Source organism: Cygnus atratus, chromosome 1 (assembly GCF_013377495.2).
Source record: "Cygnus atratus isolate AKBS03 ecotype Queensland, Australia chromosome 1, CAtr_DNAZoo_HiC_assembly, whole genome shotgun sequence".
NCBI lineage: Eukaryota > Metazoa > Chordata > Aves > Anseriformes > Anatidae > Cygnus > Cygnus atratus.
The window spans coordinates 125,759,691-125,775,984 of NC_066362.1; the positions used below are offsets into that span (position 1 = coordinate 125,759,691).

General features: G+C 37.8%; 1 protein-coding gene across 4 annotated transcripts in view; it reads right to left on the minus strand.

Annotated features, from left to right (window-relative positions):
• CNKSR2 (connector enhancer of kinase suppressor of Ras 2) overlaps positions 1-16,294 on the minus strand; it is a 215,933-nt gene that overhangs the window by 121,342 nt on the left and 78,297 nt on the right. For all 4 annotated transcript variants that reach the window (XM_035542316.2, XM_035542315.2, XM_035542313.2 and 1 more), the window contains exons 5-6: positions 15,625-15,666; positions 1,648-1,767 (exon numbers count right to left, since the gene is read on the minus strand). In XM_035542316.2, coding sequence (XP_035398209.1) covers positions 1,648-1,767; positions 15,625-15,666 — 162 coding nt within the window. The remainder of the gene's footprint in view (positions 1-1,647; positions 1,768-15,624; positions 15,667-16,294) is intronic.

Below are 16,294 nucleotides of genomic sequence, written 5' to 3' on the forward strand. Positions count from 1 at the left end.
TTTTTTCATTACAATGACATGATACTTCTCAGTCAGCAACAAGACCCTGTTCACTTGGTTCACAAATACATATTAAAAGAGAAAGCACTATCTTAAGAACTTCCAGTTTAAACAGACAAGACAGACAGAGGGTAGAAAACAGAGGCACACAGGAGGAAGAGGTTTTCTATCTGATTATCTAGCAAGCAGGAACAGACCCACAAAACATGTTCTTGTTTACAAAAATACTGGTCTTAACATTTTTCAGTCAGTGGGTATTAACACAACTCTACAGAAAGACTTAAATGAGAGTTAAAAAAAAAAAAGAAAGAAAAGAAAGAAAAAGAAAAAAAAAGTCACAAGACAAAGGAAAAGCTAAGATTAAAATTGGACAAAACTCCAAAAGAGGTGTCTGAGAGAAAGGGGGAAAATTTCTTCGTTACAGCAGAAGCCAGGATTTAGAAAGGTTTACTGCAGTGGGCTGGCAGAAGAGTGAGAAATTTACAGGAGAAAAGAGAGAGAGGAGAGAACCTGTGGAAAGATGAAATCCTGGAGGAAGAGTCTGAAATGTATTCAGAGAGAAAAAAAAAAAAGCCAGTGGTGGAGGAGAAAACAAGTAGTAGACCAAAACATGAGGCACTATGTAGTTCTCCAAAAGTGTTTTTTTCCTCATACTGTAATTATGATTTACCAGAAGAATAGAAAATTAACTTAGTGTATAATTAGATACCTTGACATACCAAATTTGTCAAAAAAGAGGGAAAGAAAAAAAAAAACTAATAAAACCCCAAACCCAACAACTACCAACCCACAAGCCAAAATACTCTCCAAAACTACAGCATCCAAACAACAACTTTAGAAATCTGCTGCAGAGAAAAGCACAGCAATAGTCCTTTTTATTCAAGCAAATGGAGCAAAAGTAAACTTGGGCATGGGTTGCAAATTTTTTCATTAGGCAAAAAATGGTTAACTGCATTCTGATCACCTTCTGCTCTCTCCAAGGCTTGTCGGAAGAGATTCTAGTATTGATGTAAATTAATAGAGCTGTAATTGTTATCTGTTTTGTGTTGCAGTGGAAATTGGATACTTGAGCAAACAAAAGATCAGTGGTCAGCTCTTGAGCAGCAAACACAGACTGGCTGCACATGACTTTACAACCACCTGATTAAGTATGCAAAGTTCTTGCAATAAAATTCAATAAGCTGCTTCTCAGCAGTGCTGCACAGCCTCTGAAAAACTTATAAAACAGCTTTATATCCCTGAGATACTATGAAACATATTCCAGCATTTGACAGTTTTTGTGCGTAAGCCCACGCAAACTTCTTGGTTGAGTTGATTTTAGTAATTTAAATCCCTTCAGACTTCAAGATGCTAGAACAATCTGAACCATTTCTCAGGAGCTGGTATAAATTGCAAGAGCTTCTTGTTCATTTCTTCCTGTTCACTAAACTTTTTGCATACATTGGTCAGCCATACAAAATACTTCCCAGTTGGCCCAGCTGCATAAGAAATCAAACTAGCATGAGAAATTGAACTATTTTCAGACTTGAAAAAAATGGCTAAAATGTCCTATTCCTTTCCATATATACAAATTATTTAAAACAAACAAACAAACAACAACACTTTCTCATCCTGGATGATGGGTTTGATTAACTGCGTACTTCTTACCAGCCCTTCACTTGGCTTGATGTTTGTAAGCTGGATCACTTCAAGGTGAGCTGACTGGGAAACCAGTGGATCAGAAGAGAGTGAAATAATGTGATCACAGACGCCAGAGAGTGTTTTACACTAGAAAGGAAAAAACAAAACAAAATATCATAATAAACATACTATTGCTAACTGGATATCAGCTTACAACTTGAAACATCACATTTTTAAGTACATACTCGCTCACATTGTTGAATCTACAAGGCAGAGGGGAACGAGGGAGGAGAAGGAAAGACCTCATTAGTCAGCAACGCAACACAAAATCTGCTTTTTGTGATGACACCAAACTGACACACCGTCAGATCAGGGGAGAAAAAGGAGCAAAAGCTTTTGCTTCTCAGTAAAGACAGGAAGAGACCACATGTGTTGATCCCATGCACTCTCACAGGTAGGTGCCCTACCCATGAGCTGTGCTCAGGCATGCAGGGAGCACAAAGAACCCCAAGACCCCACTTTCCAAATCCTTTGCAGACTTTAAGTGCCCCCATGCCCCATTAATTTCAGTTGAAAGGGCAGATGTTCAGCACAGATGAAAATCAGGCTCTTAACAACAACGGGCAACTCCCATTAACTCTGAAGTTTATACTGTGCTAATAAAACATGCTAATTGATCTTGGTCTGAATCTCACATGCTCTGCTGGTGCCAAGTATGATTTACCATTGCAGGCATGAAGATTACAATAAATAACCTCTTCATGATGGGATAATTCTTAAACCTATTATCCTTGGCAGCCTTTGTAGCAAGACAGAAATAAAAAAGTTTCTAAAAGGGCTGGGGCTGTCACATGGGGACTTAGTATCTTCTCCGCACTAACTCCCTCTTGTCAGAGGCAGGGAAGCTGTGATAATTTATTTTCTAGCATTCTCTCATATTTCTGTATGCAAGCATTTTTTGAGAGTTTCAATGTTTTCTGTGGAATTCTCTTTCAGCAGCTAAAACTGATTTCTCAGTTCAGGTTTCCAAATGTGTGTTTTGTCAGCAAATTCAGGGATCAGAACATTCGTCTGGTCTCACAACTGTGGGTAACTGCAAAAGCTATTAAGAACCAGCTTAATTGCCCTCACATTTAAAAGATTAAAGCTAACCAGTCTCCTCAAATGACTGAAACACAACTACACCCAACTGCTGCACCCATAGCTTTTCTAAGACTGCAAAGCATACTTTTTCAAGTAAAAGTGTCTACAACAACATATGGAAATAAAATATAAAAATGGATATAACACCCTTGCCAAATCACCATTAGAATTCTTAGTGCCAAACTGCAGATATACCTTATGTAGAAAAGAAAGTAAAGAACCCCCATTGACAAAAAAAAAAAAAGTGACTTGATCCTGTTACAGACCATCACACTGGAATTTTCTCCTCTTTAAATTACTTATGAACAATAAATTGTGATAGCATATAAATGGCATATATTTACTGAATGAGGTTGAAAATGAATAAACAAATTAAAATCAAAAGGAAAATAACAAAGCATACATTACCAACATGACCTTCTTCTAGAGATATTACTTTCAAGCATAGACAAACATATACACACACACACACACACAAATCCATTCTGCTTTATCTTTATTTCATGATGCAGAATCATTACCGAAAAAAAGGATGTCAAGAGACATTTAAAATGAGGTTAAGAATGCTTTGTGCTTTGCTTGAATTAGGGAGAAGTGAAAAAGTGACAAAAATAATGTTGTGATCAAGTTCACTTTTATGGCTGTTTGGATACTAAATAAGCACTTCGAGCTGAAATTTTTAAAAAGGTAAAAATGACATAAAATTCCATAATTAAAAATGTAAACATAGGTATTTTTGCTTATGTTCTATTTTTAAATACAATACTGGTTTGTTATTTGTATTTTCATCTCTCTTGTAATTGTACTGAGAATTACTGAAAAATCACTTTTAGAGACTTACAGAACACTCCGCTCCCCACATGCAGAGAAAAGCCCTACACTATAAATTACTTTCTGACGATTAAAACTGATTTTTTCATATACCTGCACACTTGTATTCACCCACCTATTCTTCCTATTAATCTCTTCAAAAACTACTATGTTTTTGAGTCCCTAGCAGCTTCAGAGCAACTTCCATTTATAAAGAATTAATATATGATTTTGTCTCCTATTCCTTACTGTGGCACTGCCAAAATGCCTAGGAGTGTTCCTACCACCTAAGAGAAGGCATGCCAATTTAGAGACTGGAGATGTGGCTCCTTGTTCAAACAAGAGTCCTTGGCTGCCTTGGCAGATGATGGAGAAGGGCGAAGAGTTAGGCAAGTCCATGATGTGACGCTGAACAGAAGCCTGTCTGGGAGGCATTACATAGCTTGCTGGGGCAGCTGCTCTCCCTCTGCTTCTCTGTCAGAGGGGGCATAGACGCTCTGTATTGTAAGCCTGAGGAGATCAGCATCCCAATATGGCTCTATAAGGTACAATTCTGGAACAAGGTGGTATGGATATTTGCCAAAAGGAGCTCTGGGAAAACTGGATGCAAAAATTACCATGTCACTATGATAAAAAACAAAACTACAACAACAAAAAAAAGCAATGTTCTTCTATGCATTTCTTAAAGATTATTCTCTTTCAGATCTTGTAACTTTCTTTCTATCTTAGATATTTCTATCTCTATTCTATCTATATAGATATTTCTATTTCTATCTTAGACATCTTCTGGTGTCCAACAGGATACACATTCCAGGCACAGTACATGAGCCACAGCAAAGTCCCTAGTGTAAACCCTAGAGTTAGAGAACACACTTTCAGATTAAGGCTTCCTGTTCTATGACCCTCCCAAAATGAAAGGTCTCATTCAACATGTGAGGATGCATGCATATTTACCTTCCCAGAAGAATGATATTTAGGGGCAAAACTCTGCTGCACTATTATAAAATCTTTTCCACGTCACAAATATCCAGATCTGACCAGGTTGAAGACAGAGAGCTTCTAAAATTTCATTAAATGTTACCAGGTTTATTACCATTTATTAGTATCAGAGGTGACAGGAAACAGCAAAAGAAAATGGAAGGTACAGAAAAGCAAACAAGAAAATTCTTGAATTGTGCTCTCAGCTTCTGACCAACAGAATTAACTCTTTTCCTTTTAAAAGAGCACTAATGGACCTGAATGATTCAGTAAGACAACTAATTGAACCCACAAAGAGTTTCTCAAGAAATGGTCAATTCAGATAATGAGACCTAATCACTACATTGTTTGCTTAGTAATTATGGAAGAGCTTTGTCCAGCAACCTAACTTCATTAAAATATGTTCAATACTTGTGAGAACTGCCCTTTTCTTTAGTAGGAAGATTTTGAATGTAAGACTCACTGCTATTACATAATGAACTGGCATATTCATGTTGCCTGGATTTACTGTATTTCACATATATTTGCATAGCACCAAAGGAATGAGTAGATGATTTGTTTTTAATTACGCTGCTCATCTAATTTCAGAATAGCATGCATTTGCTTTCTGTTTTCTTGGTCCAACATAATTTCAAGACTTTGGGAAGAAAAAAGCAATTTTTTGGATGATGGATCTACGTTCTGCCCAACCACCCAAAACTTTCGGCTGCCATAAGCAAATATCTAGCAACTCCTCCAGTTTTCTTCTGAATATATAAGCTTGTCTGTGTTAGAATATCTACAGAATCTCACAAGTCTCCCTTAACCGTTATACATTAAAATAATTTTCATTAAACACTCTATGGTTAAAGAACAAGAACAGCATGGGGCACACTGGCATGCAGTAGCTGTCCTCACCCCAGTGCAAGGAAAGGGTACACAGGCTGTCACGGAAAACATGACCAGAGGCCGACACTGCCAAAACTATGCATTTCCTGACACAAATGCAGGTACCACAAATAATCTCAGAATGGATTATAGAAGGCTGTGAGGCTTACTTTAGTTATTAGCCAGGAGCCAATAGACATAAAAGGACAGTACACCGAGTAATGCAGAATGCATTTACCTCAAGTCCTTTTCTGCTGAATTCAATTTCTCAGTTTAAGGTGGTGGCACAGCTTGTGTATCTTTAAGCACACATGTCCTTTGCAGATTTTTTTCATGCTGGATAACCACTTTGGAACAATTATTTCCTCTTCATTTTTGTGAGAGAGAGGAGGAAATTAGCAAGAGAGGTTCAGCCTTCTACCTATACTGGGGATGCTATTTCACTTCAGCTTTTAAAATAAAAGTTCTAATACTATCATACATCAGAATGAAGGATCTGAAGTCTAGCAAGTACAGGCTGAAGATATAGTACTCTTTCCTGTTGAAAACTTGCCCACATTTACCAAGCCCAAGCCTGGAATATTGAAATTTGTAGATGCACAGTATAGATTTACATAGACCTGCACCCTGCAGTGTAGAGCACCGTAGTCAGTGCAGAAACATCTCAGTCCTGGTTCATGGCTTTCCTAAACACTTCACAGCAGCTCATCAGGTTCGTTCCATATACATTGCTTGGGAGCTCATTCAAGCAACTTCTAAATGTCTAGATCCAACATTATATTCAGTGCTTTACTAAATTTTCCCTAAGCTCTCCAGACTTCACTGGAGCTTCCACCTTGGCAGATGCAAATGGAACAAATTATGCAGGTGAGAGAAATGCCTTGTTTTTTATTACTAATATTTCCTTTGATGGAAAGTAATGGACTGACATAGTATTTTGCACATATGCTACCCAATTAATTTAAGTGGAAGAAAAGCACACCAACAGTGTACATGTGTTACTCATTTTGTTCCAAACAATTTGCGAAGACTATTTTTTCATCATAACTATCCAGCACAAGCTGTATCAGAGACATGTATTTTAGTTTCACTAAAATGTGATGACAGTACGGTTCACATTCTCTCTCAAATGGCAGTTACCTTTTGTTACTTTGTAAAACTACATTTCTGATTATGAAAATGTTGTTAACAGGATTGGGATGCTTTATCATACTTTTGTAACTGCTGATTCCCTACTGTAATGCAATTTAAAAACACCTGTCTGGTCCTTCAGTACCTAATAGATTTGTAAATATAGCAAATTAATTTGGGGGCTGTAGCTTTTCTTCAGCCCTGAGCTGGACATCTTTTCTTTCACCTTTGCAAGGTACAAATAGGAATGTTACCCAAATTAATCTAGCACTTGTCCCTTTGCATTTTCTCTGCTGAAGTCAGAAAGTGGCACACTTGTACGCAGTGGTTGTACTTCTCAACAGATGGTGATGAGCAAAGGCCAAGGGAAACTGTCTCAGAACCTTATGGAGGATGTGGCACCCAGCTGGAAAGCTGCTCTGCAGAAAAGGATCTGGGGGCCCTGCTGGACACCAAGCTGAATGTGTCCTTGCTGCTAAGAAGCCTAATGATACCCTGGGTTGCATTAGGCAAAATATTGCCAGCTGGGCAAGAGAGGTGCTCCTTCCACTCTACTCAGCATTGGTGAGGCTGCACCTGGAGTACTGCCTCCAGTTCCAGGTCCCTCAGTAAAAAAGAGACATGGACATACTAGGGGCTGTACAACAGAGAGACACCAAGGTGATGAAGAGACTGGAGCACCTCTCCTACGAGGAGAGACTGAGAGGGCTGGGACAGATCATCCTGGAGAAAAAGAGACTTGGGGGGAGGTGCCTTCCAACCTCAACCAGTCTGCAATTCAGATATATTTTAATACAGCAGAGGAAACAACTGTATAATAAAGAGTATGTTAGCATGCCCACTGCTCATTATCCTTGTCAAAATAACATGCACAGCTGCTGTTACTTGTACTGCAGATAAGAGGGGAATCTACTCAATGAGTAAGATACAGTTCTAGGAGATAATTTTGTGTGAACAATGCCATTTCAGTGGTAAAGTGGTAAACACTGTACATCTTTAAGCAATTCATAGAGAAATATTCCAGGAAAATAGTAGGGTTAGGTGTTCTCTGATATGCAGTGAAAGTCCACTGAGGAATAACTTTTCTAAGTATCTCCATGTGTCCATGTGCTACATTTATACATTTGCAGAAGCAGATATGAAAATGATAAGCAAGTATCAGTTACTAGATGCATAAAGATACACTGGAAAATGAGCATCCAATTGCTCCCATAAATATCAGCAGGCATTAAAAATGCCTGGCCTTTCTCAAGCCACACTTAGCTTTCAGCATGCAGGCCATCTGGACAAAGGAAAAGGGTTTGGCAAAGCCAAAAAAAGGCAAGTTACAAAAGATTAACTGAGAGAAATCAGCAGATGATAACATTTTCTCCTTTTGTTTACGCAGCCCCTGTTCTCAATATAAGCCTTACACTTTACCTACAGTTCTCTTTAGTAATAACTAATCACTGCACTTTAAATAATAAATTTTCCTCTCTATTCAGTGACAAATTCATAATTGCAAATTGTACCTACACCACAGTTTTTATGTACAAAGATAAATGATTCAAAGGAGGATGAAAAATATCACTAAAAAGCATCTAGTTGTGTGGTAGAAAATCAAGGGGAAATGTTTTATTTTATTCTGTAGGCAACCAGCTTATGTCCCAAAGCATGAAGAATGAAAGATCATACTGTTTTTACCCATGCTTTTGGACTGTAGTGCACTGATTTCTAACTGATTTTCCACAATCGCTCCTTCTGCCAGCTAAGGGGATGAGGACATCAGGGTATCTACATTTTACTTGCATCTTTCCTGATCCTCTGTGGCTAATTTACTTTGTACTGGCAAAATGATATGCCTTCTGCAGCACAGTGGAGGTAGTCATGGACATGGCTGCCTTCAAAGAGACTTGTTCATTGCAGGCAGCTCTAGGGTCAAACAAACAGACTTCTATTCAATCCTGCCCTTAATTTTACCCAGGCTAGTGAACAAGCTTAAATCTATTTTGCCAAGTGTTTGTAATACGGAAGCACCCTGGCTTAAACACATTCCCAGGGCTGAGGGGAAGAGAAGTCAGAAAAAATGTATTTGTGATGTTAAGTTTAATGTTTGGGATTAAAAAATAAATAAATAAATAAAACTTAGTTACAACTGACTGAGACAAAGCAACTTGCTGCATGAGCATTCAGGTAAGTCTAACTAGTTATAAAGTCTAACCAGTTAGCTTAAGCCACATGGAATAATTATTAATCAATTAATTTTGGTCCAAAACATTTCTTGTACTGTAGGGAATACCTCAGTAACTGCAGCAATCTTAGAACTGGCTGGGCCTGGACTAGTGTTTTTATGTACATAAAGTTTAATCAGTGAACTCAATCTTATTTTGGATGCAGACAGAATGGTTTCCGTTGGAGTGGAGTTTGCTAGACCCTCTTTGCGAGGTATAGACTTTTGAAAAGAAGCAGGTGATTACTTTTTTTCTTTAATAAGATTATCAAAATGATACTTTTGACAATGCATTCTTAGTCCATTATAGCTCTATAACAAATATTCAAATAAAGTGGGAAGGATTGAATTATTATCATTGTGGTTTCTCTGCAAGGCTCTTGGTGAAAAGACAACATCCTGATCCATTACTTGTTCTTTTCTTTTTCAATCTGGTAACTTAAAAAAATAATAATTTAAATAGCTCACATTTTTCAAAATCTTCCAAATATTAATTTCACTCTACGGTTCTACTTTCTACAGTTTTCCAACTCTAAAAACAAAATAAACAGCAACAAAAAAACCCACACTTTTTTTCAGGAAAAGCAACATAAATTTAAGAAAGTTAAACTAAAAAAAAAAGTAAAAACTTATTAATCTGACTGAAGCCTCGCTTCTGCTTTCTGTAATTAGTCCTTCTTGCTTTGCTCTCACTTTAATACTATACTGCTTCACTTGAATTAATCTGAACTAGATACTTCCATCACATACAGCCTTGAACAGCTGGAAGGAATCAATGAATTATTTTTGAAAGATTTTAAATCTCCATTCAGACTTTTGCAACCATTAACTTAACTCCCCACATAAGCAGAACTGATACCCTTTCAAGCTGAGCAGTTTTCCATACACTTTATCATCTCAGGTTAAATTTATATAAAGATTCTAAATATAAACTAGCAAGAACATACTACTTTTCAGTTTTAAAGTACACCAAGACATCACTTCATATTTAGGCCAACTATATTTAACCCATTCTTTTATATTTTACATTGTCATCTACTTCTGCTGGTATTATTTTCTGATTATATTTATTTTCTGATGATATTAATAAATTATTACAATTTTACTATTTATGTATTTATTTATTACATGGCTTTATTCATTACATGAGCGAAAAGTAATCTGGAAAAAACACACTGAGAAATATGGTAGAAAACATACTGAGAATATGATAGAAATATGAAGCATTTCTCTGTTTTCATGACTATTTCAGAAGCATCAACATTTTAATGAGCAAAACACATTATTCCTGTGTGGTTTTATGCTTCTTATTGCACAGAAACCAAATGTTTCTATGAATGAATTCACAGTGAAAATAACTTTAAGAAATATACTTTAAAGTAATTGTTTCAAAACACCTACAATTCTAGGGCAGAAAATTATAGTTGAGACATTTTTTCTTCCCCAAAGACACAATCTGCAAGTTCCATTTGGAAGAAATAAACAAAATTTAAGTTAGCAATTTCTTCTTCAAATTTTATCAGCTTTCTATAAGACCTTTTTCCTTTAGTTACATTTTATGTTTGGTTGAATAACACAAACTAGTTTACTACTTTACTACTAACATTGTGAGAGGCATCCAAAATGCTTTTATACAGCATTTGAAGCTGCACTTGCTTCAAGAGTAAACGAAAACATTTCTTTCTTGAACACAGCGCTGAAGCTATACAGTTCTGTCTCCACAGAATATCGTGTCTTCATCAAAAAGCTGACTTCAGAGTATGTTTGTTGACATTAAAACATACTATTTATGGATAAGGTGATTCAGCAGTCTCTCCACATGAACTCCTACACTGTGATCTCAGAAAGAAAGAGGTCATTCAAAAGAAATTACTGCCATTAGAATCTGAGCACATTAACTATTTTTTGACCCTACCTAATTAAAGCAAACCAAGCTGTCATTTAACTGAGGATCTTGCCTTTCGTGCGGGATGTTGCCACCTTCACCATGCTTTAGAGGGAAGTGTGAAGAATGAGTGACTCGCTAACGTTGGTGGTATCCATAGATGCATTGTGATAGCAGCAAAGTGGTCTCACATCCCCCGGCAGTGCCCACACACCCTCTTGCCCCCTGATTTGGCCCAGATGGCAGGTTGGATGAGCACAAAGTAGGCCCATTCTGCTGAGAATGGGGCAGCATCCCCACAGAAGGTGTGTGCCTGCTTAGCTCCAGCCCCTGAACCAGTCCAAAACAACACTTTTGTGATGGGTTATCCCCATCATGATGGGGATGTTCAACCCAGAACCTTCAGAACACCTGCTCTGAAGTAAAATTGCTGGACCACCAATAAGTGATGTGGATAAAAATCAACTACTTGGATCCAGTGATCCTAAGGTGGAAAATGTCTTGGTGTCCAAAAGAATGAGTACGTACCTGCCATTTAAATTATTTTTATTTTATTTATTTTTTATTATATTTATTTATTTATATTATATATATATTTATTTATATTATTATTATATTTATTTTTTATTATATTATTTTTATTTATTAAATTATTTTTATATTTATTTTTATTTATATATTTTTATTTTATTTTTATTATATTTATTTTTGATCTGGATAGGCTGCACCGATGGGCTGAGGTCAACTGTATGAAGTTCAACAAGGCCAAGTGCCGGGTCCTGCACCTGGGGCGCAACAACCCCAAGCAGAGCTGCAGGCTGGGAGATGAGTGGTTGGAAAGCTGCCTGGCCGAGAAGGACCTGGGAGTATTGGTTGATAGTCAGCTGAATATGAGCCAGCGGTGTGCTCAGGTGGCCAAGAAGGCCAACAGCACCCTGGCTTGTATAAGAAGTAGCGTGGCCAGCAGGTCTAGGGAAGTTGTTGTCCCCCTGTACTCGGCTCTGGTGAGGCCGCACCTCGAGTACTGTGTTCAGTTTTGGGCCCCTCGCTACAAGAAGGACATCGAGGTGCTCGAGCGAGTCCAGAGAAGGGCAACGAGGCTGGTGTGGGGTCTGGAGAACAAGTCTTATGAGGAGCAGCTGAGGGAGCTGGGGTTGTTTAGCCTGGAGAAGAGGAGGCTCAGGGGAGACCTTATCGCTCTCTATAGGTACCTTAAAGGAAGCTGTAGCGAGGTGGGGGTTGGTCTATTCTCTCACGTGCCTGGTGGCAGGACGAGGCGGAAGGGGCTAAAGTTGTGCCAGGGGAGGTTTAGGTTGGATATTAGGAAGAACTTCTTTACCGAAAGGGTTGTTAGGCATTGGAATGGACTGCCCAGGGAAGTGGTTGAGTCGCCATCCCTGGAGGTCTTTAAAAGACGTTTAGATGTAGTCCTTAGTGATATGGTTTAGTGGAAGTCTTGTTAGTGTTAGGACAGAGGTTGGACTAGATGATCTTGGAGGTCTCTTCCAGCCTAGATGATTCTGTGATTCTGTGATTTCCATAGTTGTAGTTTTTTTGTTTGTTTGTTTTTTTGTTTTTGTTTTTTTTTTTAATTTCGGTAAAAAGGAGCTTTTAAAATTTTACTTCAGCCCTTAGTGAGAACAATACCTTGCAACAACAATTTCCACAGGCTAATTACATTAATTGCTAATCAGTTGTAAGTCACTGCCTTTCACTTCTGTGAGGAACCTTGCTTTCTTCTGTCATGAAGAGAACGTGGTACATGAAATCATACAGGAAGAGCCCATGGCTTTGAATTCAAGTTCCTCTGTAAGTCACCCCAGCTAACACAGCTATACGTTGGTATTTGATCACTCAGAGCTAGCTGGATCCAATGCTAGCCAGATACATTTCTGTTACCCAAACGAGAGTGCACGGATTGATAATGGGAAATGTACTCAGAGAACAGACTTAAAATAGTTTCGTCTTTTAATTTGAGAAAATTTACTTTCTCTATAGATACTACTTGTGTGTGTGGCCTCTCCCCCCAGTATCTGCTAGTTTTTCCATATTTCTCATTTAAGACTCTTTCTGTGCCTTTACTAAAATTTACTACTATTTTTTTCATATCAGAGTACCTTCTTATTAACATTCACCTCTAGCATGCACAGTCCATTTTGATATCTAAAAAGGTAACTAATGTCACAGAAACACAGAATCATCTAGGTTGGAAGAGACCTCCAAGATCACCTAGACCTCTGACCTAACACTAACAAGTCCTCCACTAAACCATATCACTAAGCTCTAAATCTAAACGCCTTTTAAAGACCTCCAGGGATGGTGACTCAACCACTTCCCTGGGCAGCCCATTCCAATGCCTAACAACCCTTTCGGTAAAGAAGTTCTTCCTAATATCCAACCTAAACCTCCCCTGGCACAACTTTAGCCCCTTCCCCCTTGTCCCGTCACTAGGCACGTGAGAGAACAAGACCAACCCCCACCTCACTACAGCCTCCTTTAATGTACCTGTAGAGAGCGATAAGGTCTCCCCTGAGCCTCCTCTTTTTCAGGCTGAACAACCCCAGCTCCCTCAGCCGCTCCTCATAAGACTTGTTCTCCAGACCCCACACCAGCTTCATTGCCCTTCTCTGGACTCGCTCGAGCACCTCGATGTCCTTCCTGTAGTGAGGGGCCCAAAACTGAACACAGTACTCGAGGTGCGGCCTCACCAGAGCCGAGTACAGGGGGACAATAACTTCCCTAGTCCTGCTGGCCACACTGCTTCTTATGCAAGATAGGGTGCTGTTGGCCTTCTTGGCCACACTGCTTGGGCACACTGCTGGCTCATATTCAGCCGACTATCAACCAATACTCCCAGGTCCTTCTCGGCCAGGCAGCTTTCTAACCACTCATCTCCCAGCCTGCAGCACTGCTTGGGGTTGTTGTGCCCCAGGTGCAGGACCCGGCACTTGGCCTTGTTTGACACTGGCATAAAACATACCATGCTCTCTCTCAAGATCTTGAGATTTCCTTTTTTTTTTTTTTTTTTCCTTTTTTCTTCTTCTTTGTTTATTTTTATTTTTAACTGTCTATTTAGCTAAGGCCACAACACTTTTTTCTGTCTTCCTAGGAGAGGAGTTAGAGGGAACAGAGACTACTTCCAATTTCAGTTCTTTCCTCAAACTTCTAATTTGCGCTTTTAAAATATTCCCTTTCAAATTCAATATATGGTTTCAAATCCCATCTTTTAATTATTCAGCCACAGATTTCTTTCCGTGTTTGTTTTTGCTTCATGAAATCCCATCCATCAATTGAAATGCAACATTCAGAAACAATCCAAGTTACGTACAACACCTACAGTCATCTTTAATCCTAAGCTTTTGTAATCAGTTCAACAGTTTGTTCGTGTTTCCTTGCAAGCTTGAGCACTAATCGTAGACCCTAATTAAGCTCTCAACAATAATTTATATGTCCACCTGTCACCACAAAGTGGTTATTGTAGATTAAAGAAATAAGCCTGTGTGAATCTGAATGATGTAAGGTAATATAACTTCATCGTGTACAGTTAGTTTTCATGTAACTATAACGAAACCTGTCTCAAATTTTTCCATTCACATATCTTAAATGAATCCCTTGGTTTCCTCAAAATTGTCCATTGAAGACTACATTAACTGATGTTTCATCAGCTCTAAACATTGCCAGCTCTCTTTCCAATCCTGTTTGCTAATTTGCAAATGATATATACTGTATATAGCAGATGTCAAAACTCTTGGCTCTTACAGGAGAAAACAAGCATGTATTGAAAACCAGGCTTTATATAATGATTTCAAACTTACAGCACTTCAACTTTTGCCAAGATTATGCAATTAAAAACTTCATTACTTAAATGCTTGCAGAGATCAGCCTAGCAAAGATGATGATGTCAGCCCAACTAAAAATGCAAATTCCTTGTGTCCCAAGGGGGAAAAATGTCAGTGTAACTTAAAAATACAAGGAGACTTTTTATTGCACATCACTGTGAAATCAAAGTGTCAAAAGATTACAGAATTCAGTTTGCCATGCATTTGATATGGGAGCACTGAATAAAAAAGTATAGCAAAAGTAACTGGGAAGATCATATTTTAAAGTATTTTTTTCTGGCTTAAACTACAATAAGACAAATAAGATATCAAAAAAAAGATACCTAAAGGTGAAGCAAAGTGAGAGATAAAATATGATTAATTTCATTATTTACTCTTATGAAGAGCAACTTCATATTGAAAGTTTAGAAGCAGGGTCAGGGTTAACTAAATACTCACTAAACCATAACGACAACATGAAAGACAATTTAATATCTGAAAGTTAGGTACTGTGTCAGACAAGTTGTGGTCAAGCTTCTGACTCTCCATTCCCCAAAGTATCAGCCCTTCCAACACATCCTACGTTCTGGTGTTAAGTTCTCATGAATTTCACCCGCTTTATTTGTTATCAATAGCACTACAGATTCTGGGAATAAACAGTTGTATTTATTCTGTGGATTCAACAGGAAAGTATTGCATTAACCTTATCACTGGACTAGCTCCACAATCCTAAGAGAAATAAAGCCGTATAAATGAAGCTATATTACTAACAAATATATACGATTTCATAAAAGCCCAGCAAACAGCTCTCTAGAAAAAATCCCATTTTTCAAAATCATTCTTCTAACCATGTTTCACAAATAACAGATGGGCGTGAACTAGACTAAAACACAAGCCCTTGCAAAGTTTCAGACTTCTCATATGCCAAGTTTGGCTTTCCTAACAATCATATTCATACTTCATACTTATTTCATATCATATTCATATGATATATATGATACATAACATAATTCATACTTATTTCCATATATTCAGCAGCCAGTCATACCCAGACTAGTTCATTATTACATGGGTATTGCACAGAAAAAGCACAAAACACAGAGATAGAATCCTATGTATTCGATATAAATATATTTATTAATAAAAATTCCAAAACTACTTACCACATGAAGAATTTTATTCTCTGTTTCATATACTGTGCAATCCTGAAAAAGTAAAGCAGAAAAGACAAAATTGATCTAAATTGATCTAATCAATCAACTTTCCCAGATTTATCCTTAAAAATAATTAAATATAATCAAAGTTTTTGGAATAAAGCAATAGATTTCAAAGTCTCAATTAGAATGGATAGATTTATGTAACCAAAGTGTGAATCTAGCACCAAAAGGAACTACTGGTAAATGCCTATGCCCATTCACTACTTGTTGTTATTGCTTCCTTCCTTGAGATAGGTAATGATCTTCCTCCACATTACATCCTTTTGGTACATACCAGCTAGTCAAACACATCAGCTGAGTGGCTTCAACCAGCAGGACCTGACTGGGGAAAAGTATGGCCTCCTTCTAGTGGTCACCTTGAAAACCAGAATTGTTTTAAATATACTGTCCTGGAGACACTCTCCCTGAAAATTTTGCAAGACTGCAAAACAAAAAGAGTTGAAGCCACTGTACAAGAATGTCTCCCTCCCTCACTGTTTCAACTTTACTTGTGGTTAACTAATCTTATTTCTTAATTTTTCCTCCATTTAAAGCTGTGCAAGAGAGAGTCTGAAAACTATGCTGAACAATTCCTAGTGAGCTGCACTGTCGTTTTTGCACACCCCACCAAACAAGA